General features: G+C 34.6%; 1 protein-coding gene across 1 annotated transcript; it reads left to right on the top strand.

The window, feature by feature from the left end:
• The first annotated feature begins 161 nt into the window (after positions 1-161).
• Positions 162-27,691, top strand: LOC100377546 (kinesin-like protein KIF15). The gene is made up of 27 exons (XM_085500369.1): positions 162-254; positions 3,050-3,068; positions 3,544-3,721; positions 4,162-4,238; positions 7,574-7,611; positions 8,136-8,236; positions 9,561-9,740; positions 10,196-10,297; positions 13,568-13,801; positions 14,261-14,770; positions 15,298-15,505; positions 16,229-16,350; positions 16,976-17,155; positions 17,615-17,836; positions 18,316-18,423; positions 18,752-18,857; positions 20,681-21,006; positions 21,290-21,448; positions 21,687-21,773; positions 21,991-22,218; positions 22,346-22,492; positions 22,833-22,984; positions 23,373-23,463; positions 23,799-23,908; positions 24,260-24,385; positions 24,532-24,829; positions 26,848-27,691. The coding sequence occupies exons 1-27, from the start codon at positions 242-244 to the stop codon at positions 27,001-27,003; spliced, it is 4,278 nt and encodes a 1,425-aa protein (XP_085356495.1). The 5' UTR covers positions 162-241; the 3' UTR covers positions 27,004-27,691.

Below are 27,691 nucleotides of genomic sequence, written 5' to 3'. Positions count from 1 at the left end.
AAAAAATGCAAATACGTTTCTGCACCTAAATGGCAATTGGACGGTTAAGTTTGCATTTAAAAAGTTAGAATATGAGCAAAAATGTGCAAATTACAAGTAATTTGACGTCCATTTCCCAAATCTCGTCAAATCTCGTGACCTCTCGCAAAATCCCGTAAGCGCCAATTTCAAATGTAGAGATTTGTTGACGCCGAAGTACTTTTTGTTTAACTGCAACTTTATTTTAAAATTAATCCCAGAAATGGCATCTACAGGTAACTATTGCTTGGTTTTCTATTGCAACATCACGACAATCAATAAGGACAAGACTATTTTGATTTAGGGACGTGCAGGCAGTTTTATCGGAACTTCTAGACTTTGTGCCAATAAATGGCTCCCAGACGGACGGGCCTCGGCTATGACTACATCGCATCACTACCCCCACTGTTGTTGAGTGACTGTAATCGCCTGACGTACTTCTAAAACCAGGATTGCAGAATTTATTTACACGTTAACTTATAGTCACAGTTTTTTTTACTTATTTATTTACTTACTTATTTATTTATTAACACACAACATCCCCCGGAGGGGATGAAAAGGGTTACAAATCAGATATTAGTAAAAGAAAAATAACCACATAAAGAGTAAGGGAACAAAAAGGCATAAAAAAAAAAAAAAGATAATAAGTTGAATACAAGGAATGTATTACTGGCTTAGTTTATGTAGGTGCTGCTGTCTTGTATTAAAACAGTTTTTTAAATATTGCGCTAAAGGAATTGACATTTTCTCGTCACTTAGTAATGATATGAATTTATTTTCATTACTAAATTTGTCAAAATTTGGTATACGTTTATTAGCTACAATGTAAAGTTTTGATCTTATTTCATTGTAATGAGGACAATTTGTGACAAAATGTTGTTCATCTTCAACATGGTCATTGTCGCACATATTGCAGACTCTGTCTTTAAAATCCAATCCTGTATGCCGGCCTGTTTCAATTTTCAGACAGTGGTTGCCAAGTCTAAATTTTGTTAAGGATTTGCGAAGTTCACTGTTTTTCATAATTGTTAAGTAGTTTTCTTGTTCTATTTTGGTTTTAAAAAGTTTGTAGGTTCTTAGTTTATTTTTAGAATTTGATTTTTTCCTATTGTCATTATTTATTTCATTTTTCCACTCAGTTGTAAACTCTTCTTTTAATTTCTCATCAATTGTTTTTAATTTTGATAATGAGATAATATTTGTTTCATTTAAAAGATAAGAATGGTTAATATTATTTAATATCAGATCAAGTTTTTTAAACCATTTACTTTTAATAATTTTATTGACATAGTATGCTTCTTGAAGTAGAGTATTTGTGGAATTTGCAATACGATTGGCATATTTTATCATTTGTTTCTTAATAAAAGAGTCAAGAGGTAATTTTCCCAATTCACTATATATTGCCATGATTGGTGTATTTTTTGAGATCCCAAGAATGTACCGATAGTATGTAAGCTGAACATCCTCTACAATTGATTTTGTAGAGCTTTCTTCTCCCCAAATGTCACTCCCATACACAATAACTGGTCTGATAAGTTTATCAAATAGTGACAGTAGTATGGACATGTCCAGATTACCAGATCCAATTTTGGTCTTTAATGAGAATAAGGCTTTTATTCCTTTTCTTTTTAGGTTTTTCATTGCATCTTTAAATTTACCATTTGGACTCATAGTTAAGCCAAGATAATTGAAATCTTTAACTATATTGATTTCTTTTCCTTCATAAAAGAATATTTCCTTGTTAAGGAGTCTGTTACACTTATTGAATATCATTATTTTTGTTTTATCTGTGTTGACAGACAACTGCCATTTTGATGTGTAGGCTGATAGTTTATCCAAACAGTTTTGTAATCCCCTTTTGGATTTTGAAAGAATCACAATATCATCTGCATAAAGAAGGCAATTAATGGGTGTGTTGTGTAACAGTGTAGGGTCACAATGATCATTATCAAAAATATCAGGCAGGTCATTAATAAATAAATTAAACAGACTTGGGCTAAGGTTGCATCCTTGTTTTACTCCGATATTTGAACAAAATGATTCTGTTAAACCATTTCTTGTTTTTACCTTATATTTCACATCACCATACATATCTTTTATAATTTTGTACATATTACCATTTACACCATTTTTCAACAATTTATAAAAAAGACCTTCATGCCAAACACTATCAAAGGCTTTTTTGAGGTCTACAAAGCAGGCATAAATTTTATTTGATGTTTTCAATTTATTTTTATCATTTGCCTGATGGATGATCTCCTTGTCCTGATGGAGGTATTTATTAATAATAGTTTTCAGGATAAACAGATTGTCTGTTGTCCGACAGTCTTTCCTGAATCCAAATTGTTTATTAGAGAGGATATTATTTTTTTCTAGATATGAAACTAGTCTTGTGTTTAAAATACTATTAAATAATTTACCTAAACAACTTGAAATTGCTATTCCCCTGTAATTAGAAGGGTTCAATTTTGATCCAGATTTGTGCAAGGGTACAATAAGACTAGTATTCCAAGAATCGGGGAATTTGCCAGACATGAACACTATGTTAAAAAGTTTTTGTAGTGCGTCTGACAGGTAATAACCACCACATTTAAAAACCTCATTACTGATTTTGTCTTCTGCTGATGACTTATTATTTTTTAATTGGCTAATTGCTTTTTTAATTTCATTTTTTTGAATAGGACCATTCAAAGATTCTGTATTGACTGCGTCCACACTTTTCTCTAAAGTTTCTAGATGTGTTTTCATATTAGAGTGAACAGTGTTGTTTTTATTTAACAGTTTTTTAAAGTAAATTAACCAGTCCCCAGGTGAAATAGGTTCATTATCTGAATGTGTTATACTGTCATTGTTTAAATCATTCAGTATTTTTTGTCGCTGGTATGTTGTCTGGTATATCTTACTCAAGTCGTGTATAAAGATCACTCTGTTACTAAACAAATTTACGCAATGACCTTGACCTGTAAGCCGGAATAATCTTTGTTCAAATTCATCTCAAAACTTGATAATTTTTGTTTCTTTTTTTCCACAGATTCAAGCACTTGTACAAGGTGAGTTCGTGGTTCTTCAATATTTAATTTACATCAAAGAACTGTCATTCGAAATGTAATTTCAATAGTTATAGAGGTGTCATCCTACAATGTTTTCTTGTATCTCAGTTCTATCCTAGCCAAGTATGGTTGTATTTGACAGAAAAATAAAAGGATGCATTCTGATTATTGAAAAAACCCTCCAACAGGATTCAATACCACGAAGTTGCTTGTGCATACTGCTAATGGGATGCCATCTTTCCTTTTGTACATCTGGATTCGTGGTTCATAGCCTAGATGTAGACAGAACAGTCAGTTCTCGAGCTGAAATATTTGAATGACTTTTCTTGTTCTCATGTTTATCCCAACAGTTGTAAGTTGTGTTGAAAATGACATGTACATGTGTAATGTATAGTTAGTATATTTCTCGGTGTAAAATATATTATTTAATATATAATTTCAATTACTATAACTTACTAACATGATTTAATTACAGTGAAGGGGACTCAATCAAGGTGTTTGTCAGAGTGCGACCTTCAGATAATGAGCAAGAAAATGAACACACCAAGAATCAATGTCTGGTTGTTAGGCCACCAAATAGTATTGTTGTGTTCAGCAAACCTGAGCCAAAAGTCTTCACATATGATCATGTTGCTGACATACACACAACACAGGTATGTCCAACAACCATACTACAAGTTATTGTTCCTTTTTTAATTACCAGATTTGTCCAGTCAATATAAAATCATTATAGTATGTTTTAAAATTGTTCGTAGCTTACATTGTGCAAATTTTAATTTGCACTTTTGAAAAATTGTTAAAATTTTGATTTGGAAGTAATAGTATTTTTTGAATATTATGGTGCAAGGGTTCATGAGGGCAGAAACAAAACCAACCACTTGGCATAGTGTCAGGTTTGGTCTGCGATAATACCTACATGTATAATGAATTTCTTGTTTTTAACAATTAAGATTCATAATCATTAAAATATTATTTTGACCATAGAAAAACTTCTGAAATTTACGGAAGCACATCTCCTACTAATGGAACAAATATGTTGGTAAATATTCTTCATGGCCATTCTCTGACAATAATTGTTTTGTTTTTAACTCAGGAAGGAGTATTTGGAGCGGTTGGGAAAAAGATTATTGAAAGTTGTGTTGAAGGGTACAATGGCACAATTTTTGCTTAGTAAGTATTTGTCTAGAAACGATAGCTGCTGATTATATATTTGTATTTCAGATTATATCAAATTTTTTTTGGTATAAAAACAGCCAAAAAAAATGTATGTGTCTTTCAAATTGGTAGATTAATACGAGCATTCAAACACAGTAAATGTTAAGAATTTGTATTATTTAGTAAACAGTGTTCTCCACAATCCAAAATAGCTGGTGGGCAACCTAATTAGCATAAATTTGCATATTAATTTGCATGTCATTTATATACAGCATTCTAGCATTTATGTCTAGAACTGCAATACACACTAGGTTATTTACTATTCTCTTTTTAATTTAATTGAAACATGTTACAATTTTTTGAAATACAAACAGATTGGTCACTATCAATATTTACGAAATGCAAAAAGTTTGAAATCGATGTTTTATACGTTCGCAAATTATTCTGCGTTCATGAAATGCATTTCGAGTAACCAAGAGCAAGTACAAAACATAATTGAGTTATAATGTAGAAAATATACAAAGTGATTTGTCCCCGAAGCCAAAACGGACGATTTGTCAAAACAAAACCCATAACATTTTTATTTGTGGCACGCTAACGAAAAAAATCCTTTGTTTTCCACTGACTTCCTGTTCCGGTCAGTCAGTAAGAATCAGTACTCACCCGTGCCGACGGACGGTAAGATGCATTTACGCATGTACGGTCTACAGGCGCCTGTGGTACGGTCACAATACGTTGCGTTTTCATATGTTGTTTTGGAATTCAAGAAAAAATGCTAGCAATCGGCAAATAAAAGAATCTGCTTTGTTCTCGAAAGATTAGACATAAAACATGGATAAATTGAAAAAAGTACGTGGAAAAGATAACTAAAATATTATTCAATTACAAATACTGGCGGTAAACTAATCCGGCAGCCATGTTTGATGTTTATTACCGCTTCCCGAATTCAGTACATGAACACCCAGAATGCGCTGTTCCCCTATGCCGACGATCGTTGAATGGGGTAGGCCAAAAGGTCACCAGTTTGCCTTCTCCATGCTGTTTTCACGATGAAAATCGAGCGAACGTTGTAAATACGGCTAAAATTTTAATTTTTGTTCGAGTTTACATGCAATCTGCTAATATATTTATTTTCTGTACATATACATTTCGTTCATATTTAATTTTCTTTCGTGATCGGAAGACGATTATTAAAAATACATCTGTAAATTTAAACCACTGTAGTTGCACATCGTGAGCAATAAGTGGCAACAATGTCGGGCGACAATGAATTCAGGCGATTGACACATTGCCATGAATACACTTGACAAGCCGGTAGGCTGGTTGGCGATCCGCTCCGCTCAGAAACAAGCAATATGTTTTTGGCTGTTTCCATGGTGACATAAACGTGAAGCTAACCTCGATTTATAACTAATACGAAGTTCGCAAACACCATTCAGTCTTTAGAAGTCACTTAGTTTATTACTAGGACCACAGTCACTCTACTAATAGAGTACTAGTAGAGAGACTGTGCTAGGGCGTATTCTGCTGTTACATTTATTATTTCCAACCGTTTTGCGATAGGATTTTCTAGAATGAAGCGTTTCCTGTAAATGCTGGAAAGCGAAATAATGAAATAACGAAATGGTAAATATTTACTTAAAGTACAGTGTGTTGACCTTCATAATAATATACTTCATAATGCAAAACACTAGTCACGGTGAGTTATTTAACCATAAGACTCATAATCGGAAAATATGACCACAGTCCAGAATTTCAGACTGATATTAAGCATCCTAAGAGCATATCAGAAGCATTTACTCTAAAATATAAAAAAGAACTGCAGTCAAAAGTCAAGAAGGCCAGCAAATGAAGGACTCTGTCCCACAATCCTTTGTGCGCGTTATTATGGACACGCGCAAAAAACTGTACCACGCTTGTCAAATCTTGGTCAAATATACAGCACGCTACTATCTTGCCACAGATTGTTTAGTAGTGGAGTGTTCGGTGACCATTGAATTAGCCCGTGATTCATATTTTATGTGTTAATTTATTCATCAATTTTCGTGACTGACAGTACTGCCCAAATTTTAGTCAAAAAAACGCAACTGGTGAAACGGAAGAGCTTCGCCAGGCGATGGACGCAGGGCACTTTGGCAACGACCGCATAGAGGTCAAAATACGCGTTCTATTTTTATGTGTTAAATTTGGCTCTTCCATTTCGCCCCCTCCGGAATATTCTACTTTCGCAGCCTAATCGCAGGTTTTTAGAAAAAACGTCGAAAAAACACAAGAATTAGTAGAAATGTTCCTGTTTTAGGCGGATTATTGATAGAGAATAATGTCTGTATTACAAAAATGCTGAAAAACCGTGAGTTGTTGCCTTAGTTATTTTTTTATTGGCGAAAAACTGCGAACTCGGCAAATTTGGTTGCACAACTTCCCTTTATCATATACACCCAGCGACACTGATGCCAGCTGACTGTGTACAGAACTGGTAGGAGGTAATACATTTGGGGCGAAAGTATTCAAAAATCAGTTTTTGGATGTTGCAATGGCAGTGGTGGGCCAGGATTTTTTCCAATTAGTGACGGCACGACCTACCTGTGAAGTTTGAACAAAACCAGTCGAGCCGTTGCTGGTGAAAAGTTACCCCAACTTTGGGGTCAAATTTCTCGGTAATGAAAACAGATATCAAAAATTCAAATAGTAACTTTGTGCCCACACTCAAGCTGAGTAGAATGAGCTATGTCTGAAGTGTTTTATCCCAAATTTGTAGGAGGAGATACATTTGGCACGAAGCTATCCAAAAATTAGTTTTTTGGCTGTTGCTATGGCAACGGTGGGCCAACAAATTTTTGCAGATTTTTCCTTATAACTAGTGTGAAGGTGTGACCTACCTGCCAAGTTTGAAAGAATTCAGCTAAGCCAAAAAAATCACAGAAGAAATCATACGTGAAAACACTGGAAATGTACACACACAGACACAAACACACACAAAACGACAAAAGTGATTATAAGGGCAATCCTAGCGGAGCGGATCGCCAATAACTGCTTGCAGACTTCCAGTGGTCATTGTTTATGTCTGGACTTTTGAAACAATAGCAAAATAAAGGGTTGGGCAACTACTCTTTTGTTTAGGCCTGAGAAGAACAATGCAAGCTTTTTACAAATAATTTCAGCTGGATGTACGTTGGTGGGCGGGTGTTGAGAGTTACTGGGAGGCCGTAAAACTTGATGGGCGGGCCGCCCGCCTAAAACCCCTTGTGGAGAACACTGAGTAAACGTGTCTAAAATTGAAGGTTTATACATATTATAATTTATAAGGTGATATAGAAATGTTCAAATTGCAAATTTCTGTTTTGTTTCAGTGGACAAACTGGATCAGGGAAGACATTTACCATGGTTGGTAAGAAAGAACTTGACCAAAATTGAGATTGATTTGCTAAATCTTGAGAGAAGCAACATACTGTAGAATACTTTATTTTCGTTTGGAATTTATTTTTGCTATTTTCGCTCAAAGGGATGATTCTGTGAAAATAAAATCCAGCGAATATACTTTTTTTTTCTATATTTGACATTCAACTCATCAAAAATCAGTGAAAATAAATTCCATACAAAACACCCAAAAAGCCTTTTCAGCGAAAATTAATTCCAGCAAAAATAAAGTATTCCACAGTACTGTAAATCGTATTCGTAAAAATTCTGTAGCAGTGAAAATCTCTCTGGACTGTCAGTAGTTTTCACAAAATGTTTCTTCACAGATGCAATCAACTGCAGTACCCAGTAAGGCTAATGGTATTTTGATTTAACAAATAATATTCCGAGGCAAATTACCAGTGTTAGGTGCATCTATATTATGCCATACATTATTTCAAGTTGTATATAAATTCCTTCATCATATTTACAGTAACTTTCATTTGTCGTTTGTAGGTCCTTCTGAAGAGTGCGATTCATTCCAACATGAGCTAAGAGGTGTTATTCCTAGAAGTTTTGAGTACATTTTTAATCTTATCAGCAGAGAGCGAGAAAAGGTAATTGTGCTTCCCAAGAACCCATGTTAACTCAACCATTATTTTATGCGAAAACAATTGCATTGCGTGACATTTTTAATATGTTAGTTATGTTGCCAATAGGTGATTTTCTGTACAATTGCGAGATCTCGCGAGATGCATGAAAGACGCGCGTCGAACGTCTGCCGCAAAAATCGAACGATTTGATTTTGAACTCGAATTTCCTTATTTCGTAGCTCACACCGACCGGCCGATCTTCGACATAGGAATATTGCTTCCGAATACCCTTACTTAATCGAAATTGCCTATCATCAAATGTGGACAGCACATTATTAAGCATGGAAATGTCCCCAAAATACTTTTGCGTTTGTCGAATCCCACGCGATGTTTGACGCGACTACGACGCTATGACCTTTGTTTGTCCTGTTTTTACGTTCGATTTCACGCATAACGCGTGATTCTCGCAGTGTGCGGAAAATGGTCTATTATCATATTGCTATTTATGGGCATTTGTGGAGACTGAATAGAGAAATATTTACTGTTTAATTAAGCTTGATATAGGTCGTTAGAGATTAAATTTAATAAATTAAAAAAAATATATGTAGGTTGCCTCCTAATACAAAATTTGAATGGCGATTGTACAGCTTGTCAAAACCCTTGGTAGGACAATTAAACACTTGGCACATATGCATTTTTTTATCCATCAAATTTGAAGCGGAGAGGTTGTCATCTGCACACACAGTCATATGTGACGATAACACACACTAAACACACAAAGGCTCATGGGTATAGACGCATGTTTATAAATATTAATAACTACGTGCTATTACAGTCTGCCAAATGTGCAGGTGACAACTTTGCTGCATATTTTCGGAGTCTGATTGATAACTTATGTAATTTGCAGATGAATAATACAATTGAAAGCAGATCTAATCCTGTCAGTGAATCAGTGTCTTTAATGTCTATAATGTTTACAGGGACATCAAAATATCAAAATAAAAACATATTTGGTGTTTCTGTTTTTAAAATGTAATTTTGTTCTTGATAACAGAAATCTCCTGCTTGCCCCCAACAATTTTAATTTGGTTTCCAATTGTCACTAGGGCATGTTCTTATATTGGCAAACATCGTGCTAATGTTTGGGTATGAAATTTCTGTACATTTAAACAGTTGGCACTGTAAAGTATGTGTGTTAGTGTGAACTACCTCACATCAACAATGAAAATTGACAATGTTTTTTGTAAATATGTGAAACATCACTCTTAAAGCATGGTAAAAACATTCACTAGGACATCATGTCTAATGTATCTACTATTTATATTTGTTATTGTATTTTTAATTACAGCGTGGACCAAGCTTTGAGTTTTTATGCAAATGCTCTTTTCTTGAAATATACAATGAGCAAATCTTTGACTTGTTAGATCCTGCTTCAGTTGGGCTTCATCTCCGGGAAAATATTAGAAAAGGTGTTTTTGTTGATGGTCTGATAGAACAATCAGTAACAAGTGCTTTTGATGCTTATCAGGTTTGTTATAACTTTATTATATTATATTTCGTTGTTGACTTTTCTTTGAGAAATTTTAAAGCGCGGTAGTCGTCGGGTCTCATATAAACAAAGATGGCGACTTTGACTGTTGTGCAGATCAACGAGTGCGAACTGACACGTTTCCAAGCTTTAATTGGGTAATTTGGTAATTTTCATGTGATTGGAAGGTTTCGAAGGAGTCACCGGCGATAATCAGTGCAAGTCGCTCCCAGGTCAAACCTCATACTTGTGATTTCCATTTGAAGAGCGCATTGGATTGTTGGAAAATCAATGTTTATCAACACAAATGTTGAACATTGGTTGTACAAATCATACCCACACTAAGAAATTATATGGGAAATTGGTGTGAATCATGCGTCTTGTTGAAACACTAGAATTATTGCATTTAGGACGACAACAATATTCACACAGCAATAACTATTTATGTTCTGTAGGTTTTAAAAAATGGTTGGATAAATAGAAGAGTTGCATCAACCTCGATGAATAGAGAGAGTTCACGTAGCCATGCAGTGTTTACTCTGACTATTGAATCTAAGGTAATCAATCATGTTTGTTACGTTTATTTATGTCTTGCTAAAATCATTATCTGAAGGAATAGGAAGTGAACACATCATATACACTATCATAGTACGCTGTGAAAATGCAGGAAAACTCTTGATTCTGACAGGTTTTTAGTCCCATTTCAAAAACAGAGACTTGTGTTTTGACGTGTGTGTGTGTGTGCATCTCCACTTGTTTCTATGACATGCCTGGGCTGATCACATCACAACTTCACACATACATCATGTTGCACATATGCAGTTATATTAAAAATTCATCAAATTCAAGCATTACTGCATTTTCGGGGTATGGATTTTGGTCATGCATAGATGGATTTTGTTCAAACTTGATATGTACATCATGGCAGCTTAATATAATTCACTTTTTTTGTCAAATCAGAACTGGTGGTCATTTTGTTTCAGTGGATGCAGTTCTGAGAAGACTGACATTCACTGTTCATGTTCAAATTTTATATGTTTCTCAAACTTAATGTAATTACTTGTTTGGATTTTAAGAAAATTAAAATTAAAAAGTTCAAAATCAAATCATTTGATTTTTGACGCTCCGTCTGTGCCTTTCAGGCAATATGTAAGATCTCACAGTGAACAGAAAATTACCTATTATATAAGCCTATGTTGATTCTTTGTGAGTAAGTGTGTGACAGACGAACATAGTATTGAGCCTTATAGAATCGACTGTGACTTAATGTTATGATAAACAATCAGCATTTGTTTGATATTTAATGTGTGGTTTGTTTTACATCCAAAACCAACTAATGGTGCGGTGTTGGAAGGCTGTGGCCACGAAACATGCAAATGACACGCTTCAGAAATGCATGTTCAAAGTTGTACATGCTTTGTATGTTATGAAATATTTTGCTTTATGTGTAATGATTTTTATGTCACAAACCCTGCAACACCGAAAATAACATGATTTTTTTTACCCAAAAGGGCAAATGGAATGCAGTACTTAATACTATATCATCTGAATATATATATATAGCAAAGATTGAACACAATGTTCAAATACTGTAAATGTTTTATTCACTGATTTTGAATTTCGCTATTTTTGTTAATAAGTAAAATTCGCTGAATTAAGGTAGAGATGCACTTTATTTGTGAATTTCAATCAAAAATAGTTTTTTTCGTTTTTTATATAGATTGTTATCTAAAGAACATTCTGTGAAAATTTGACCAATGAATTCTTATTGGAACACCGTTAAAATTGCTATTTATTTTCTGGTTAAAAATAAAAAAACACTCACACGTGGCAATGTTTATGTCCAATTGCCTAATTTGCATGAGTAACCAAATAACAAGACCTGTGATTGACAATATGCAAATCGAGATTGTACGGGTCATAGTTCATTCAATTCACGCGCATGTGCAATTATTCTCAAATCAGTTCTCGCTCGCTAGCAGACCAAACATTATATTTCCTCAGCGTTTTTTCCTAATTTTTATCATTACATTATGCGTGGTGTGAAAAAAAAGAAAGGTAGAAAGAAGATTCAGATGATTTCTATGTCGGAAGAGGCAAAAGCTACACTGAAGGCATCAGCCCACCGAACAAAAAACAAATCGATGTGAGCGTCCAAACATGACTTTCCCTGAAGGCATCAATCCGAGTTTCTGATTGACTGAGAGATTTTATTTTTAAATAATTGTTCTCAAAAAATAAACTGAGTATGTGAAGAATAATTTAACATTGTTTACAGTGATAACTGCTCATAGTCGAAATGAAGCTGACCCATTCACGCTAGTCACAATAAACATCATACTCTTGAATAGGCGTCAATGACTACGGTAAAACTTAGACTCTATTTTAGGCATCAGGAATGATTGAAATGTCCGAAAATGACACCAAAATACACCTTAAAAGTCCCTTTTTTTTTTCTAAATCCCATCCCAAATTTACGGCAGAATCTGGTCCCTCAAATAAGGGACACGTGAGCTTTGATTTTAACCGGATATATTGCACTGGGTCGGGGAGATACAAACTTTTGTGTATCTTTTGTCCAATGGGTACCTGTACTTCGATCACAGGGAGCCCAGGAACTATAATCAACCGTAGTACGCAGTGTTTATGAGCGGGGGGGGGGGGGGGGGGGTTTATCGGCTGGTATCTAGTGTAAGAAATAGACAAGGGATGAAGGCTCCAGCCAGCTCACATTTTTTAACCTAGAAAAAACAGACGAAAAGAATGAAAAATAAAATCTAAAAAAAATACCAGGTTGAAGAATATTAGTTGCTCCTTCAAATTTTGCCAAAGCCTTGCCTACATTTTACCGATATCTGCAGAATAAATCAAGAAAACTACACAAATTGACTCCATTTAGGAATTCCTAACGGTTTTCCCGAACGCACGGCAAAGTTTGGAGGCGTGGCCTGTAGCATTTGGCAACAACCAATCACAAGACTGGTTACGAACCAGTTGAGCAAGGCTAACCGAGTCGTGACCTCGATGTGGTTCGTAACTAGTCTTGTGATTGGTTGTTGACAAATGCTGCACAGGCCACGCCTTCAACTGTGCCGCGCGTTCGGGCAAACGGTTAGGAATTCCTAAATGGAGTAAATTTGTGTAGTTTGCCTTTTTCTCGTCTTCTATTTTTGGTGAATTCTTGGGTTTTAAATTAAAATAGCTGATAGACGCTTTGGCCATTTGCCTCGAAATTTTCACACATTATTGACAAGGTGTTTCCCCTTCAAAATGCGTCCGGACAGTTTATTACGGCGAGTGGAACAAAAATAACAAGTCCGCAATTAACATGGATATATAAATTATGCAAAAATAGAAAAGAGTGAACTTAGAGGTCATGCTGTGCGACTTTGAAAGCCGTTAGAGAGATGAGTGGACGCATTTGAATTAGTAGTATACCAAGGTATCCAGTGATGTAATTTTACCCACAAACGGACTTGAAGTTTTTAAGCTAATTTTTTTTAAACCACTTTTGTCCAAAAAAGCATATTTTTGACCCAAAATCAAAAACGCATTCTGGATATTTAAAATAAAGACAAGTTTTACAAAGTTTGTGTAATAAGCTTTCAGAAAATATATAACATGTTGGATATATAATACCATCTTCATTGTCTAATTACTCAATTAAAAAGCAAGCCAAATAAACTGCATCTCTACCTTAAATATACATACATGCACATGTAGTTTGTTAAACTTTAAACCCAAAACAGTGAAAATAAACAGTTTTACAGTATGTTATAATTTAATACAGTGTTGTATGCTATTTAGAATGGTTATTATTATTTTAGGAAATGAAAGCTGGTGTTGCCAACATTAAAACATCTCAGCTACATTTGGTGGATTTAGCAGGAAGTGAAAGGCAGAAAGACTCAAAAGCTGAAGGTATGAGGCTGAAAGAGGCTGGTAGCATCAATAGATCTCTTTCAGCTTTAGGTAATGTTATTATGGCACTGGTAGACATAGCACATGGCAAGACAAGACACGTACCATACAGGGACTCAAAACTCAGTTTTCTGCTCAGAGTAAGTTGATTCACATTATATAAAATGATACACATTGATTGTTGCTGTACTTGTAGTTGCTGCTATTGTCATAGGCAGAGTTCTTTTTTTTTAACCTGTAATATATATTATACCCCAATCAAAATTATCACCTCAATTAGTCATTTGGTTGTGAATAAAACTCAATGTTGAAAATCCATTGACCTCAATTTTTTGTTGTGCATGCTTAGTTACAGTGTTTACAAAAACAAAAAATAAATGAATGTCAAGTAGTTCCAACTAATTGTGTATATTTATTCTGTACAATCAAAAACTGTTACAGCAGTGTCGGTTAAATATTCATATGTTAATGACCCTTATTGGAATAATTTCCTCATCAGGTCATTAAAACCAATTATTGACCTCTTGTTAATTATTTGTTGAATAATGCATCCATGGTTACATCTGATGCGAAGTCGTTTTTCTTTTATTAATGTCTAGGACTCTTTAGGTGGAAATTCAAAGACATACATCATAGCCTGTGTACATCCAGGAATTGGATGCTTTGGTGAAACACTCTCAACTTTACACTTTGCAAGACGAGCCAAAATGATTAAAAATAAAGCTCGGGTGAATGAGGATACACACGGGAATGTCACACACTTACAAGCTGAAATCAAACGACTCAAGGACGAACTTTACAAGTTTCAGTCTGGAGCGCTCGTACCGATGCAGTCTGCACTCTCTCCTTCTGCACATGCGGGTCATGGTAGACTGGAGCGTCAGTGGAAGAAACAGTTCCTGGATGCAATGTATCTTCGGGAGAAATTGGATACTGAGCGGCAGACTTTGATGCAGAGAGTAGCAAGGCTGGAAGATTATTGTGATAAGAAAGAGAAATTCTTGCAGTCCTCTAAAATGATAATTAAATTTAGAGAGCATACCATTCTACAGTTAGAAAGAGTTCAGAAGAAAGATCTAGCAATAGAGGATTCCTCCGATCTCATAATTGTAAGTGTTATCAATTTTAAAGCGATGTGGGCATCGCACAAGATATGGATTCCTTTTAATGTATACGTAACAATGCATGTAAAATACTTCACATGAAATGCAAACCTGTACTGGGTCTTGTCTATAGCACTCCAAATTCGAACTGAATTGAAGATTATATGTCATTTTCTTCATAATTATTTTGGGTTCAAGGCCATGATTGCATATGTTTATTACATCATATTATGATATCAATAATTACATGTATGAGGTTATCTCGAGAATACCACAAAATACGGTAGTACATCGATTGTATTGGCTGATGATGAGCAGATTTCAGTGTGACCTCCCCTCATACTGCCCAAGTGCATACTTAGCAGTATTCTTGTGATATCTTTATTATTATATTTTTCCTGCTTCTAGTAATATTATAATTAAATGGAAGATAACAGCCTGAAATAGCAACTACATGTATTAATGTTTTTACAGGATGACAAATTCAGTGCTGTAGATGTATAATGATAAATTTCATGTATTCACATATTCAGAAAAACTTGAAGAATGAGATCAAGGAGTTGAATGAAAAGATTGAACATCATCCTGGAATTACCAAATACGCCATGGAGAATCAGAATCTCAGAGCTGAAATCAAAAGACTTCAGCAATTAGAATCCATTAGTAATATTAGCCAATACGAACAAGACAGAGTGCAGCAGCTGGAACAATGTTATAAACAGTTGGTGTCAGAGAACGAAGGTCAGTCTGCTTTGTTTTCATTTAATTTCGCTACCCTATCTCAAATAAATCTTCTCATTGCAGCTCATGCAACCTATTTGCAGTTACTCCATATTGCAAATTGGCAGCTTTATACTTTATTCAGATCTAAAATACATGTACATATAGCAAGCCTTCCCCCTTAAATACAGATGTGTATGAAGAGCTAAGAAATATTGTACAACATGATGTGTTGATTCTTCAACTGAATTAGATTACATGCTGTCGGTTGCACACTTTATATTGAGTCAGTAATATTGGATCTTCATGAGTTTGTAGTGAACAAAGTTTTAACCAAAATTTTCATTATTTGAGTACATGTACAGTGTATGTTGATTGTTTGAAGATGTTGCCAATCTGCAATCTTATGTGAGATCAAGCGCAATTCCTGATAGCATTACGGTGTAATGCCATTTTGTGCTGAACAAAGTTAAATTTTGATTTTTGTAGATTCCACATATAATTTGAAACCAATGATTTTATTATTGATATTTGAAACAACTTTGTAATAATGTTGTAAAAGCTCACATATAACAAATTTCATGAAAAAACTGCCATAATTCCTTTCTAACACATCCAACATTACATCTCTGACTCGCTATTATTGCTTTAGATAACATAAGACATTAGTCCTCAGCATTTCTGTCCCTACAATTTCATGTTACTGCAGAAAACTTCATGATAACTTTTGCTTGCTTTGAACAGTTGCTGACAGACCTGGAAGTGTAACACCTAATACTACACCCCAACCAGGTGATAAAGTATCATTGGCAACGCTGGAGAGATGCAAAATGCAAATAAAGAACCTACAGGCAGCTTTAGAAACGGTGAGATTGTCTATCGTCATATTGCTCTCAGACATTGAACATTCCGCTAAATATCTTGATTTCTATGTATATATTGGTATGTTTACTTATTGATTACATACAGCCCTCAAAGTTTAATTTTTTTATGACCATTGACACCCAATTTGAAATTGTTCTATTTGAAGTGCATGTGCTTACGTAAATGGCATAAGTGTCCTTTCAGTATACAATAAATGAAAATTTTTGTCTATATGTACTTTTATTTGAGATGTGTTTCTAAATGTGGTAATAATGTACTGTACAATACTTTATTTTAGCTGGAACTAATTTTTGCTGAAAGGACTTTTTTGGTGTTTATTTTCACTGATTTTTGACGAGTTGAATGTAAAAAATCATTCCTTCAGTGAAAATAGTGAAAATTCCAAGCGAAAATAAAGTACTGTAAAATCATTTATTTTCACTATTTTGATGTTTTGAGTATATTCACTGAGTTTTAATTTCACAGGTTTGTCAAGGAAACAATGAGTTTTATTACTATTTTACATATTTACGTAGATTTTACCTATCAGCGAAAATAGCAAAATTAAAACCCAGTGAATAATTAATGCATTTACAGTATTATACAGTATGATTTGCTGTTTTACAGACAAAACAAGGCTTTGCTGAACAAGAAGAATTGGCAAGGCAGAAACGAATTGATATGGAGGCAGAGAATACTTCATTAAAGAAGACAGTATCAGAGCTGGAAAACGTTGTTGCTGCCATGCAAGTTAAAAATAAAATGGAAATGGATCATATAAATAATATACATGCTGAAACTATAAAGGTATTCTTGTAAACTGTCTACCCTTTAGTATTCTACATGTGTTGTGTAGTCACATGTGACCCATATCAAACTTGATATGGCGTGGCAACTGGTTAAAAATTTGAAAGACATGATTGATGACTTGTTCTAATGAAATGCTAATAATACTGCAAAATACCCAGTCTCATAAAATCTGCGGAAATTACTCACGAAATTAAGTGTACAGTATTTACTTATTGTGGTGTCACATACGTGCTAAGTGCACCAATCAATCAATATTATCAGCTTGGCAGCTGTATTGCTAGCAATGTTGCCTTCAAAACTTATAATGATCTACTGGTTTCCGAAAAATAATTAGCTGATAATATTGCTGGCTTGGTGTACGGAAACAATATCGCAGCTACAGTAACAATAAAAGAGTCTCCCTAATCAGACACTACACCTACATGTACATATATATTTTATTGTTATTCATTTCAGACCATAACTACACCAAAGAGAGCTGGGAATAGGTCTAGACTTGTGATGGTTGGAATGAAGTCGGAGTCAGGCTTAGAGTCACCATTGTGTACCAACACTAGCAATGGTGATGTAGAAGAAAACCCAGATGCTGAAGAGGAAGGAATTGATGACATTGCGATGCCTGAAGAGATGGAGCAACAAAAATGTGAGGCACTCGCAGATGAAATAAAGCGACTAGAGGTATGATACATAAGATATTATGAGATTATTACAAGAATACCACAAAAGTTTTTACAAGAATAGCCCAAAGTATCCACGACAACAGGACAGCAGGAGTACATGCGTCATCTGCTGTTAAGAACGCCTGTTTGGAAACTTGAAAAAGATACACTGACAGATGGATAAAAATGTTAATTGATTTCAACCATAGTTTAATAAAGTGGATATTGTAGACACATTAATTATTCATTGCTTTTTAAATTTTACTACTTTCATTGATAAGTATATAATTCACTAAATTAAATCCACAGGAACATATCGAATAACAATAGATCTCGTTGTTTCCCTGCAAAGTTTGTGAACTTAAAATTGTCTGAAATGTCAAATTAGTGAAATTAAATGCCAGTGAAAATAAATGGCTTTACAGTATAACATACCTTAATATCAGCATTTGTAAATCCATAAATTCAGTTATAATATATTTTTGTCCTATTTTACAGGATAAATGTAGTAATCTGCTTGAACAGCTTCACCAAGAACAGGCTAGTAATGTCAAGATTAAACAAGATAATTGTAAACTTGAACTCCAGCACCAACAATTCAGTGAAGTAAGTATCTATACAGATATCTGCAAAAAATACATATACCGTTTTAGTAGCATATGAGATTTTTTGTGAAAATTTGTCTGAAAAGCAGTTGAATACATGTTTATATTTTGTGTAGTTTTTTGTGAAATTTTATCAATTACTTTGAACAAATACTGTGAAGACATGGCCATTAAATGTTGCATCCACGGACATGACTGATGTACATGTACACCCGAGATACTCAAACTATTTTACCCACACATTAAGATTGTTATGTTGACAGGATGTTGTGATGCTATGAACATCAATTCAACATGTATTGTATGTAAGTTTGCATTTTGTTTTGTAGATGCTGAGTACAAATCGTAATAACTGGTCTTCCAAGGAGCATGATTTGAACCAAAATATTTCTACACTGACAGCTCAATTGGAAATCCTGAATGGTGATCATGATAGTACGTTTCATCCTGAGTATTATTACATATGTGCTGCAGTTTATTTTGATTCGTCCCTGAAATCAAAATCGGTATTTCCACAACCCATATGCAAATGAGGTCTGAGAGCAAACAAACTAGTCCCTTCAGGAGTACCGTTTTTCGAAATAAACAATATTTACAATATTTTCCCCTTAGGGTACATGAATATACTTGCCGAGTGAAATACAATTTGAACAACAGTAATGGTACTTTTAGGCAGTCACTTATTTTGAGTCAAACTAATTTGCATATCACCCATGCAATAATGTTTTTGGTATTTTCACGGTCGATATTTCCATTGGCTACCGAACTATTTTTATTTTGTAAACACATTTTCGTCTGCTATTTTTATCCGGTTCAAATCGTTCAGCAACATTTTTGGCATGTCAGGTGTACATCACATAAAATACTACGATTGGGAGAACTTAATGTATGTTGATCACCTGGAAATTAAGTTATATAAACCTTGAAGGGCTCTCGAAAGACCCACCCGCAGTAAAATCAGCGATTACTATAGAGCCGCAACCATCAGCATCGAGATACCAGGAGGTTTCTGCTGGCAACGTTGCAGCGTTACTGAGTTCCAAATAAAGATTATTAGCACCAAATGAGCAACATTTTAACCGGTAACCAAGACTCATTCAATCCACGACCAGCAAACAATATCATAAAAGAAGTTGTAGCTTGCAGCTCAGCGACGACCGCTGTCGACGAAAGTCATCCCATCTGTAGAGTACCGCAGTTGCACGGCTTGTTTGCCAATGCACAATTCTGTGGAGGAACTTTTAACTTCAACATAAACTGTGTATCATAATCGTCCAGTTTAAGTTCTGACTCTGTCGTGGCCCCAACTAAACGTCCATGAGTAATTTATTCGAACAGTGATTCAGATTAGACGTATGATTATTTTATTTCCACACAGACAGTGACACGCGTTCTACACTGGCATGCGCTGCTAGGGCATAACACTGTCTTGGAACATACTAATGTGCAATGGGGTTCAACGATCTAAATTCCATTCGATTTGTTGCACGTTCTTTCTTTAATATGAAATAATCAAATATGGAACTTATGTAATAATAACAGAGCCCCCACACCCTTCCCGTGGCTTTCGTTGCGTATGGAAGTTATAGCGAAGCTTGTGAAAGTACGGCCACAGGATACACTGCATCACTTGTGAAAATAACTTCCATACACAACGAAAGCCACGGGGAGGGTGTTGGGTTCTGTCATATTATTAGTCTATGAACATTATTTTTCCAAACTCTAATATACTTTGCCATAATGCCAACAAACGTATTATACTTATGTTTCTGTAAATAAACTACAAGCTGAACTCCCTAAATCTAAACTATATGAATTTTGTAATCGCCAAAGTACATAGAGGTGTAGTGTTTGGCTGCAGCTGTCTAATTTAATTTTGCCCCCCCCCCCCCCCACCAGCATTGGATATAATCTAACATTCACATTGTATTTATGCAAGTTGAATTATGTGGTATCAAAATTAAAATCTCTTTGAAAATAGTTTTAATTGCGAGTGATAGTTAGATCTGTGACTTGCGATAGTGATAGGTGAGTGGAGTGACTACTCTCTTTAAATACCCTGTATTACGTTGTATCATATTCATCCCACATATTTTACAGCACTACATGTATGCATGGTCATAGGTCAGTGGAAAACAAATTAAATTACTGACAAAGTGCAATTGTCACATGAATAGTTAGGTGGAATAGTGACGTTCCAATAAAGGCTTCCACAGGTTTTAGGTTTCCAGAATTAAATGTTTTATTCTGATTTCTAGTTCTACAAAGTGAAGTAGAAGATCTACGCATTTTGTTAAATTCTGCTGACAGACAGATTGAAGAAGAGAAGCAAATTAAACAAGCTGTGCAGTTGGAACACAATGAAGAGAAAGCATGTCTTCGTGAGAAAGTACTACGAATCGAGTCAGAGATGTTTGAATTACAGAAACAGATCGATGATCTCAGAGAGGAACGAGATGTCTGCCAAAATCAGTATCAAACATCAGAAATGGAGAAGCAGCTGCAAGGAAAACAGCTTGAAGATCTAACGACTCAGCTTGATAAAGAAAAAGAACAAGTGAAACAATTAGAAAGTCACATGCAGGTTGGAACTAAATTTCAATTTTTTTTTCTAAAATTGATGTGGGCACATTTTTTTTTAATTTCTGTTGTAAAATTATGCCATCGAGATTTTTCATGAAAATCAAATTAGAAAATCCTGACAATATTTTTAAAAATATGCATGCATTTTTAACTAATACACATGATGACTAGAACTATCCTTTTTTAAAGGAAGAAGATAAAATGTGTTCTTTATAACCATGTGTGTTTTTTGAGAGTTGTGTATGACAATTTTTCTGATTTAATTTGTGATTCTACTTTTTTAGCTATTACTTGAGAAGCTGGAGACAGAGGTAGAGAAGTGTGTGGCATTGAAGGCACAGTTAAAACAAGAAGACAAAGAGAAGGAACTACTGAAAGCATTAGATGACAACCAATCACTAAAATCTCAAAATGTTGATTTGGCATCCCAGTGTCAACAACTTGTAAGTTGTAATTTCTGTTAACCTCTTAGCCCTTGATCTTTTGAATGATTCACTTTTCACAAAATGAATCAGCATAACGTTTTCTATATCTTTTCATAGATTTTGACTTAACTTTTAACATTTGAACTAAATTATTTCGATTTGGTTCAAAATTAACTGAAATGTTTAAAATGTTAATTGTGCCTTTCATTCACACCCTTTATTTTTAACAATATTTGTTCTTTCCACTTCAATCTAGAGAGAAAATCTTTCAAAATTGCAATCTGAGAAAGATGCATTGAATTTGACAGTCAGTAGTTTAGTTAAGAGGGCAGTTTCTGATAAGGTATGTACATCACAGGAATTTCAATTCACAAAATACCATACATTAACAGGAACTCCTAGCTGCTGATAAAGTAAATGCAGTATCATCTTTGGCATTAATGCCTTGTTATTGGACAATGTATTGAGTTTCATTAACTTTGAATATTAATCACCATCTCCCTAGGGAGATGCTTTTGAATTGTTTTCGACAAGACATTCTCATTTGTTTGTTTTTGCAGGAAGCAATATCTAGTTTGACTACCACCATTCAAGATTTGCGTTGTACAGTAACTGATAGGGACAACAACATAGCAACCTTAAGCAGTGAACTAAATGATGCAATCAGCCAATGTGAGTCCTTACAACAAACCAACGAAGAAATTACTACATTGACCAAGAAGTTAGAGGAAGAAATTCACAAGAAAAATGAGCTGTTCATGACGCAAGCAGCCAAACACGATGTTGAGGTAGTGTGTGAATTATATTTCATGTGGATTCATTTCCAAAAACCTTATTTTATCTCGTATATCACAAACATACATTGTACATTATATTATCAAGTTGTACATAATACATTTATATTTGTTCTTGTAGATTGAATTGATGAAGGATGAGTTGGAGGAGTCTATGGATCAGTGCCAGAGTCTAACGGCTGAACTTGATAAACAGACCACCCTACTTCAATTAACACATGGTGAAAAGGAAGTCCTGGCTACAAATATTACGGAGTTAAACCTGAAGGTGAGATACTGTAAACTGTTTAATTTCTGTTGCTAGAAATTATCACCATTTCATGGTTTAATTGCATTCATTAAGACAAAAGCCACTGACACCTTTGTCGTAGGACCCCAGTTTACATTATTAAATGCAAAAAAAAAATGTTCCTGTATGCAATCTATATGGTACATTACACTTGATGTGTCTAGATGTGTAACAGTGATTATAAGCGTTGGCACTTGATGTGACTAGATGATATAACACTGATTATGGCCAGTCACCTTTAATGAATAATAGCTGATCATGTCTGCTCACTTTTTACAAAAATTAATTCAAAATTCTCTTGTAATTTAATATTAAATAGATAAAAGAGATGGAAGAAGAGAAAAACAAGCTGGTTGTTGATTTTGAAGAGAAAATCAAAGATGCTGAAGCAAATAACTCAACTATTGTTGTGGAAACGCAGAACGACGATTTATTGAAGACGATAGATGATCAAAGAAATGAAATAACACAATATCCTTCTATTTAAGCTGTACTTGCTTTATCCCTCTCTCCACATTTTGTGTTCATGATATGCTTTAATTCTGCCTAGTTTTTTTACTATGTAAAAAGAAAACAAACAAGAATACGAGAGTCAAGCCTGATCTTCATCTGTATTCGCTTCTGCTCGGTGCTATAGAGTATCATCTGTATAGAAAGAGTTTTGTTTTGACGTCAGTAGTACAAATTGATTTAACCTGATCTAGTGTCATGATAATCTAATAATGTTATGTATAAGCTATGTATTATGCTGTTATGGTATGCATGTTAGTGAGATAACCCTCTCCAAATGGCAATAAACTAAATTCAATGGAATGACAATATTGGCCATGCAGTGTTATATTCCTTTACTTTACTGTACTTTGAAATTAGCTCAAAACCAAATGGCAAAGATATTTGAAGACTTTGAACATGGGAGAGTGGAGAAAAATGAAGAAATCCGAAATTTAAAAGTAAGACCTTTAAATTCTTATACTTGATCTGAGTATCTAAGGTTTTCGTAACGTTATCACATGCCTATAAAGTGCCTATCTCCACAGTGTGAAGCACTAATAATACAGGATCAGTCAAAAATGATATGAAAGTGACGTTTGATGTTAACTTGCTACCAAACTTGTTAAATGCACACACTACCAATAGGAGCTTTCCAGGTTACAGAATGTAATGAACTTGATTCATATTATAATGGGTGCATTGCACATCACATATCTGTGGTATGTCTGAACTAGTTTCCTTAAAAGTTGACACCAGGATGATTCACAATAAAGAGTATATTTATTTATTTCAGCATCAACTGACAGAGTTTGACTACATAAAAGCCGAGAATGAGATGTTAAGTACAAAACATCAGACACTGGGCTGCGAGTTTGAGTACTACAAAGATAAAGTTGAAGAAAGGTAGCAATTTCTTTCAAATAATTATTTGCCCTTATACTTGTGTATCTGTAATATATGTAATGTGTTTTTATATGAAACTACATCTTTTTCGAAAATTATGCAATGTTCTTGTATATATGTCAATCAGGTACAGGTTCATTGTAAAAACAAATTCTAACTTGAATGCCTTGAAGAGTACCCAGTAAGCATTATGAGCATACTACAAAAGTGCCTAAATATAATGCATATAATACAAAGATTCTCTCGTTTTTTTTTCAAACTGAACCAATTGTCAGTACTTCTGCCAAATGATTCCTAAATAATTGTATACTTTGATATATATGTTTACATTTATTTATAAAATATTTACAGGGAAGCCAGGATGAAGCAGCAGCTTGACAGTGCTAAGATAGAGCTAGAACGATCCAATGCGGCGTACTACAGTGCAAATGAGATCAGAGATGAAACTATAGAATCAAAACTTAGATTGGAAGCAGAGTGAGTGAGATTTCAAACTTGTTCATTTGAGAAATTGAAATTCCACTTTACCCAACATTACACTCCACCCACTCTATTCTACTAGTTATCACATCGCATGATGCCACATCACAGAATCCTAAACTCTACACTTGTGTATTTTCCAGAATCGCCAAAATGAGTGTGAATATGGAAATACTCCTTGATAGTAACAAAGAAATATCAGAAGAACTGGAGAGAATACAGCAGCTAGAGATTACTCACTTTCAAGAGAAAGAAAATTACAGATCACAGTTGGAAGAGACGATGGAAGAAAAAACAAAACTCATGAAAGATATAAAGAAAATAGAAGAAAAGAACGAGGAATTAGCAGCCCAGAATGCCAAACTTATTGGACATCAAAACCTTAAACAGAAAATACAGTATCATCTGCAAATCAAGAAGGAAAACAACCAACTGAGAGAGGTAAATTACTTTTACAGAACCGTTGTGTTATGAAACAAACTGACATTATGGGAATTGTAATAGTTGAGCAGTGCAATATTGACCTATTGATTTCTTGAAAGATGCATTTACAATGTAGATACTAAAATACTCGCTTAGAATTAAAACTAATTTGTGGCCAAGCATGCAGGGTCACCAGATCTGATGACAACATCAAATCAAGAGCATGTACTTGCTTGCAACTCAAACACACATTTCACAATACTCATTTATACTTGTAGATAGGGTAATGTGTTCTGCATTAATGGGCTACCTTGAAACTAATATGGCTGTATTTCTTTTATTCCATCTCATGGTGCATGTTTCTTGTATTACTGTATTTGCTCTAGTAGAAGTGCATTCTCTTACACAACAATATTCTCATCTAGTGTGTGATGTGATGGTTAGTGTATCACCCACTTGGCAGACTTGCAGCATCACTAGTTGGGGGAATGGCATTCCGTCCGAGAGGGATGTAGAATCTTGTTGACCCCATGTTTGCCCGTCCTTAGTGCAAAGTGCAGTATCCTTGTGACGAGTAGTGGATTACCTCAGGATGGCTAGAACTTTTGCTCAACTCAGGAGCACTCCTTTCAAATATATACTACCGTACCTTACTTGAAGGGACTTGAGTATAAATAAATTCAATTATAAATAAAATTAGTCTTTTGGTTCACTTCAAATGTAGACACTGCAAAAATCAAAAGTTTGACACAACTGTGGCTAAGAGGTGTGTTTCTATCAGAGCAAATACATGGGTTATAATAATTTAAAGTTAAAAAGTTTGTATATTTTGTAACATATCCTGTGCTTACCACTAAAAAAAACCTTTCCAACCACACCACTATAAGTAAATTAGTTTGTCATTTCACATGTGAATCCAATGTAAATATTATCAATCAAATATATTTATGGTGAATACAATTTATCTGTCTAATATTTACTTCAACTGTTTAAGTTGGATGTACTTTTTATAACAATGTATTATTGTAAAATTCCAGTCAATGTTCTCCTTTAATTATCCACTCACCTGAATTAATTATAATCACTCATTTTCAAGTTTTGCTCTGAGATCATTCATATACATGTGTATCTTAGAGGTCTTGGGACTATGATATGAAATATTTGATACCTGTAGTCCAGATTTGCTTAAATTGGGGGGAAATATATCAACTGAATGGACATATTTTGTAAATGTTTAGTTCATTCATATATTGGCTTGAATCGTTTCCATTTCATTTTGTGTTTGAATTTCCCTTGCTAACCATTTTGAATAATGTTCTGACATTCCCTGATTACTGTGGCTCACAGAAATTCAAACAAGGGTGAGAATCTTCAAAACGTTTCTTTCAATTCGTGAATATTCATACTGGTACCATCAAATATTATTACCGTATCGTCCAAAGAATCCCAATAAATGAATAGAAATTATTTCAAAGTGCAGCTATATATAATGTTACTGGTAGTGCAAGGATGCTGCAGAATACATTGTACGATATGCACAAAGTTCAGCAGGAGTATAAACAGACTTATTGATGTGTACACATACAGTCTGAACATAAACTTCTCAGTATCCTTGCAATAACCATAATGTCATTACCGGTATCTTCCTAGTTCAACCACTTGGTGTAATTATCCAGGACTGGTCATGGTGCTCAATATTAGTGGAACTTTCCTCTATGCACTCTGTTTTGAAACATGTGTAATCATGGGGTAATCATGACAGGACATCATTACTCATCTGTATTTTCGGGGGCGGACATCCAGGCAACCATCACCGTGAAAAACAAAGGCCAAAAACTGTACTTGGAGAATAGTTATTGAGATTACCCTCACATGTACAACATATATAAATTTGGTTGCTCAGGATGCACTCAGGATCATACCACCTCCATTACATGTCAGCATTCTTTACGCTATTCTCGTATATACCTTGTAGTATATTTTGGATTATCATTCGTATCATGTTTTTGAATATATATCCATTGTTTTCTTCACAGCAAATGGCACAAATAAAAGCTGCGCATGCAAGAACTGTAAAGGAGCTGGAACAGTACAAGAAAAATGTTGATGGTCAAAGTTTTGAAAAATCAAGAAAGCATGATACAAATTGCTCTGGTTTGAAGGAGAATCTAGACCCGTCTAATCAGAATTGACTCATGGCACAGAGTTTCAATATCGGTTACATGGGATGAGGCTGTGGACATCACACTCTTTTATTTCTTGTTTTTTTATAAACATAACGCATGGCTTGAACTTTGGTATGCTGAGGGTGCCCAATTTCAATGCCAAAAATCTTTTAAATTATGAAGAAAGTTCTGTAAGGCATTCAGGTGGGTCCCTCCCTTGGCGTTCCTGAATTTTGAGCCCTGCTAATGTTCCAGCTGCTTCTGCCTTGCTTTAAAATTGTGCTGGCTGAAATTGTTGCATTCTTTTAGGCAGGTTACGACAACTTGACTGGTTTCCAACCTGCGGCGATTCATCACAGTTGTTCTGATTATAATCTAGATTTAAAGACAATCCCCAGAGGTTATTGGGCTTTCCACTAAGCAGCCAGAAAACCACGACTAACAGCATCCATACCGAGTGTGAAAATCGGAGTTCTCCTATTTGCTACATTGACCAGTTGCGTTTCTTTCAGTGTTTAAGCTGAGCCTCTTCTGCAAACCATTTTGTAAATATGTATGATAACATCGTCAAATGTTAATCAAAGTTGTGTAAATAGAAATAATTTTATGTTTATTCAATACCTCCCATGCTGCAAAATAAGTCATTATGATGTTGTCATTTTATTATTTTCTTGGAAATTTGTTCTTTAGTTTAATAAATCATGTACAATAGCAA

The sequence above is a fragment of the Saccoglossus kowalevskii genome, chromosome 6 (genome assembly GCF_978046115.1).
Source record: "Saccoglossus kowalevskii chromosome 6, keSacKowa6.1, whole genome shotgun sequence".
NCBI classification, from domain to species: domain Eukaryota; kingdom Metazoa; phylum Hemichordata; class Enteropneusta; family Harrimaniidae; genus Saccoglossus; species Saccoglossus kowalevskii.
Note: the sequence above shows the minus strand (reverse complement) of the source record. Positions and strands in the feature narration are given on the sequence as shown.

Bases quoted from the DNA above. Each gene is read 5' to 3' on its own strand.
- LOC100377546 (XM_085500369.1), top strand. The intron at 4,239-7,573 runs GTAAGTATTTGT...GTTTTGTTTCAG, and splicing joins AATGGCACAATTTTTGCTTA to TGGACAAACTGGATCAGGGA. The intron at 24,386-24,531 runs GTGAGTGAGATT...TGTATTTTCCAG, and splicing joins AAACTTAGATTGGAAGCAGA to AATCGCCAAAATGAGTGTGA.